The sequence below is a fragment of the Stegastes partitus genome, unplaced genomic scaffold, assembly GCF_000690725.1.
Source record: "Stegastes partitus isolate 25-593 unplaced genomic scaffold, Stegastes_partitus-1.0.2 Scaffold12, whole genome shotgun sequence".
Classification (NCBI taxonomy): Eukaryota; Metazoa; Chordata; class Actinopteri; family Pomacentridae; genus Stegastes; species Stegastes partitus.
The window spans coordinates 1,556,845-1,560,405 of NW_007577743.1; the positions used below are offsets into that span (position 1 = coordinate 1,556,845).

The 3,561-nt window shown below is 41.7% G+C and overlaps 1 protein-coding gene across 1 annotated transcript in view; it reads left to right on the top strand.

Moving 5' to 3' along the window:
- Positions 1-3,561, top strand: part of efcab6 (EF-hand calcium binding domain 6) — an 86,150-nt gene that overhangs the window by 59,618 nt on the left and 22,971 nt on the right. Inside the window, exon 11 of the mRNA XM_008288344.1 lies at positions 1,065-1,242. Within this exon, the coding sequence (XP_008286566.1) occupies positions 1,065-1,242 (178 nt within the window). The remainder of the gene's footprint in view (positions 1-1,064; positions 1,243-3,561) is intronic.

Here is a 3,561-nt window from a genome sequence, read left to right on the forward strand (position 1 = left end):
GGAACTTATGGTTGAACTTGTTTCCCTCAAATACACTGCAGCATCTATTCCTCAGGCCGACTGAAAGGATCGCTTCAACCAAATTAGTATCAAGTATTAGTTCATTAGTAAATGAAGTAAAATAAGTTTCATAAGATGTTATATAATCACATATCTATCCATCCACACAGTTACCTCCCCCGCCACCTTCACAGAGTCTCACTCCAACTGGTAGCTGATAGTTGGCTGCGATGTTCTATGTGCCGTTATGTGTGCTGCACTGACTTGAGCTGTGTAGTTCATTGTCTTTTTTTATGACTATCTGTGCAGTTTGCTGTATTTCTGTGACTTTCCCTTCACAGGTAGCTGCCTGTATTCGGAGGAAAGAGTAGAAAGTGTAGAGATGAGTGGTACAGCTCACAGATGACCAAGCCAGAGTGCAAATTCACAATGCAGTAACTCAGAGTGTCAGGGATCAGAGCGAACGCAAGCAGAGACAAGGCAGAGACCGGCCACAGGTTTAACAGGTTTTATTTAACAAAATGGAAAGATGAAGGGAGGAATGAAACAACTGGAAACTAAAAAAAACAATGGGGAACCAGGAATAACTGAGCTAGTGAAAAAGCATGAAGTCATGAAAGGGCTGGAAGGGTCGGCACACACACACGCACACACACTCACAGTCAGATATAGATTACAACCTAATGCTTATCAATATGAAGCTGCTGTGTCCGTCCTATGTAGGGCTGATTTAAAATTCCATTGGTACAGATTTTGTGTTTGGTTTAAAGTTAATGATATGAACAAGTTCCATGTAAATGTATAGAGAACGAAAGAGTGCATCATGGGAGCTTCCTCAGCAGCCACAGATATAACTAAAGGATGTTTCAAGGTCACACAAGTTTTATCAAAGAGTCAAGTTTGAAGTCTGATCATAAAAGCACCAGCTAGTGGTTGAATGACGACACACTAGTGCAGCTGTATTCATTCTTATTTAAAGCCCCTTCTTGGCCAGACTCTTAGCACTTATTATTCTGCCCCCTCAGACCATCCACATTGTCTCCGTCCACACTGCGGTCCATCAGACGACAGTGGAGCTCTTCCAGCCAGCGGACCGGCCTGGACAGCTGTAACATCCTGGACGTGGTTTTCCAGAGGATGAAGTTGAGATTAGAGCAACGTCACACCAGCCTGAGGAGCCGCATTCAGGCCGTCATTCACAGAGCTGACGAAGCCGAACTGTCAGAGGCAGATGTTCGGAAGGTGAGACGGGAACAAATAAAACGATGCTCCAACAAACCACTCGGACCTCTTTAGCCGTGTGGTTTGCCTGCTCCTGCCTCAGCACGCAAAAGGAATCGCTGTTTTGAGGTGTAAGAACTTTTGAAGCAGTCGTCTTTGGGAAGAGATGGTGCTACAGTTGTTTTTAGCATTGTAGCTTAAATAAAGTGGTGTGTTAAACTGTTAAACTGGGTTTGGTGTTAACTGATCTGATTCCATAGTTCTGCAAATGGACGAACATGGAAGGAATGCTGCGTCCTGGAGAGTATCGCTGATGAGCTGTGCAGTCATCGTGGGCTTTATCCCCCCATGATGAATACAACTATTGATTCTGACAGACCAACTATCTTTTAATATCTCTCTGATCAATTTCTGCTTTTTTTGCGCCTCATTATCTGCTTGCTTGTCACTTGCATGCTCCCCTCTTTACTCCTTGAAGCTGGGACTTTAATGCAGCATCCATCCATTCCAGTTGAACAAGCTAAAATACTGAAGATCAAAAAATGTCTAACTGTCCAAATACTTCCAGTCCGTGAATAGTTTTGTTTTTTTTTAAACACCCAATAATTTCCTAGAACAGCTGGAAACCGTAGTGTTTAGGAAGTGTTAGTCAAACAAAAGTAAGTTGGACATTTGTCTTTCTGAGTACACCAGAGAATCCACTCCTGTTCAGGGCTTCAGTGTGGAGTGTGTCCCTGTCAGATGTTTGTCTCCAATCTGAACCACATCATTGTATAATTATCGGACAGGACACACGTACAGTAGATTGTAGATTATCTCTAAGTGACTGGTCGTGTCACCAGGTACAGCGTCTTCATGTTTTAGGGGCAGTTTTGTGTTAGCAGAGAGCATTGTGGGGGTTTAACCAGTAAAGGAGCACCATGCAAAAGTCTTCTGTGATGCTTAACGACTCACAGCTAGAGTCAAATCCTGTCATTATTAACAATGGCAGCTTTCCAAAATCCAAGTGGATTATGTGACAGCTGCCTTTGTGGCCCATATTATTTGTCTGAGGCTTGAAACAGCAAAATCACTGCAGGAAAAATGACAGTATGGTCAGTTTGCATTGTCAGTAAATCAGTTATTGATTGGTTGTTTGTGTTGATAACAGTCAGTTAAAAGTTGTCTACATTGGCCTGATCCCAGTCAGAACATCCCTAAACAACAACAATAATAAACAATACACAGTAAAATATAATGATACAGAATATCAACAGCGCCATCCTGTTTGGTCTGAAGTGGCAATCTGTGATCCATTAAATGCCTGCAGAATACTCCTGGAACACAGCAGTGGTTCTTAGTTTGGTTACGTCCACATGTGAGTCAGCATTAGTCTCAGTATTAGTCTCAGTATTAGTCTCAGTATTAGTCTCAGTATTAGTATTAGTATTAGTATTAGTCTCAGTATGTGGCTTCGTTCACACAGATGTTTTGTCGTTGTCTTTAGGATATTAACATCAGGACATTCATAAGGCCTATACTTTACCATGTTAAGTGCTGTGAGATGAGACATGCTGTGAACTGCTCTACACAAATAAGATTGAATGAATGACCAACAGGTCCAGTCTGGTGTATGAAGAGTTTCTGCACCGGGCCTCAGAGTCCTGTGAGCGAGGCAACTTGTGATGTGTGAGAAACTTTGCACAAAGAGAGACACTAAGGGTGAGAACTTGTAGCAGAGAACCAGCGCAAATGTCAAAGGAGCTGCGCTGGCATTAATTAGATGCTAAAAATATACGACACGTTTGCTTTTACAAGCTGTCTGAATCAATGTGGCTATTAAAAGTTGAAGAGCGAGCATGAGGCTGAAGCTGCGGATCATCACACAATCATCACACACTCCTACCTGAGCTTCACAACATTCAGCCCGGTTCTGTTGGGTCTCACCCACTCCAGACTGACTAATGCTTACTGAGCTGATACTTTTTGATTTATAACAACTCAGGTCGTATTTTCTTCAGAATCATCCTTTTAGGTGATGGTAGCATTATACAAACTACTAAGTCAGATGATTAATACGTTTGGCTCAAAGCAGAGAAAGAATATATTGTTAAATGGAAGTCTTGTTTTGTCCACACTGCATTTTTTATAGTCACCTTTTAGTTTTCAGATTAGGTTTTACATTTAAAAGGTTTCTGATTAGCCTATATTACATTGTTGTGTTTAGTTGTCTTCCCCATACCAACTATCTTTGTACATTCAAAAGCCAACTAAATGTTACTACTACTACTACTACTACTAATAATAATGGGGCTGCAAGGTGTATCAGTGGTTAGCACTGTTGCCTCGTAGCAAGAAGGT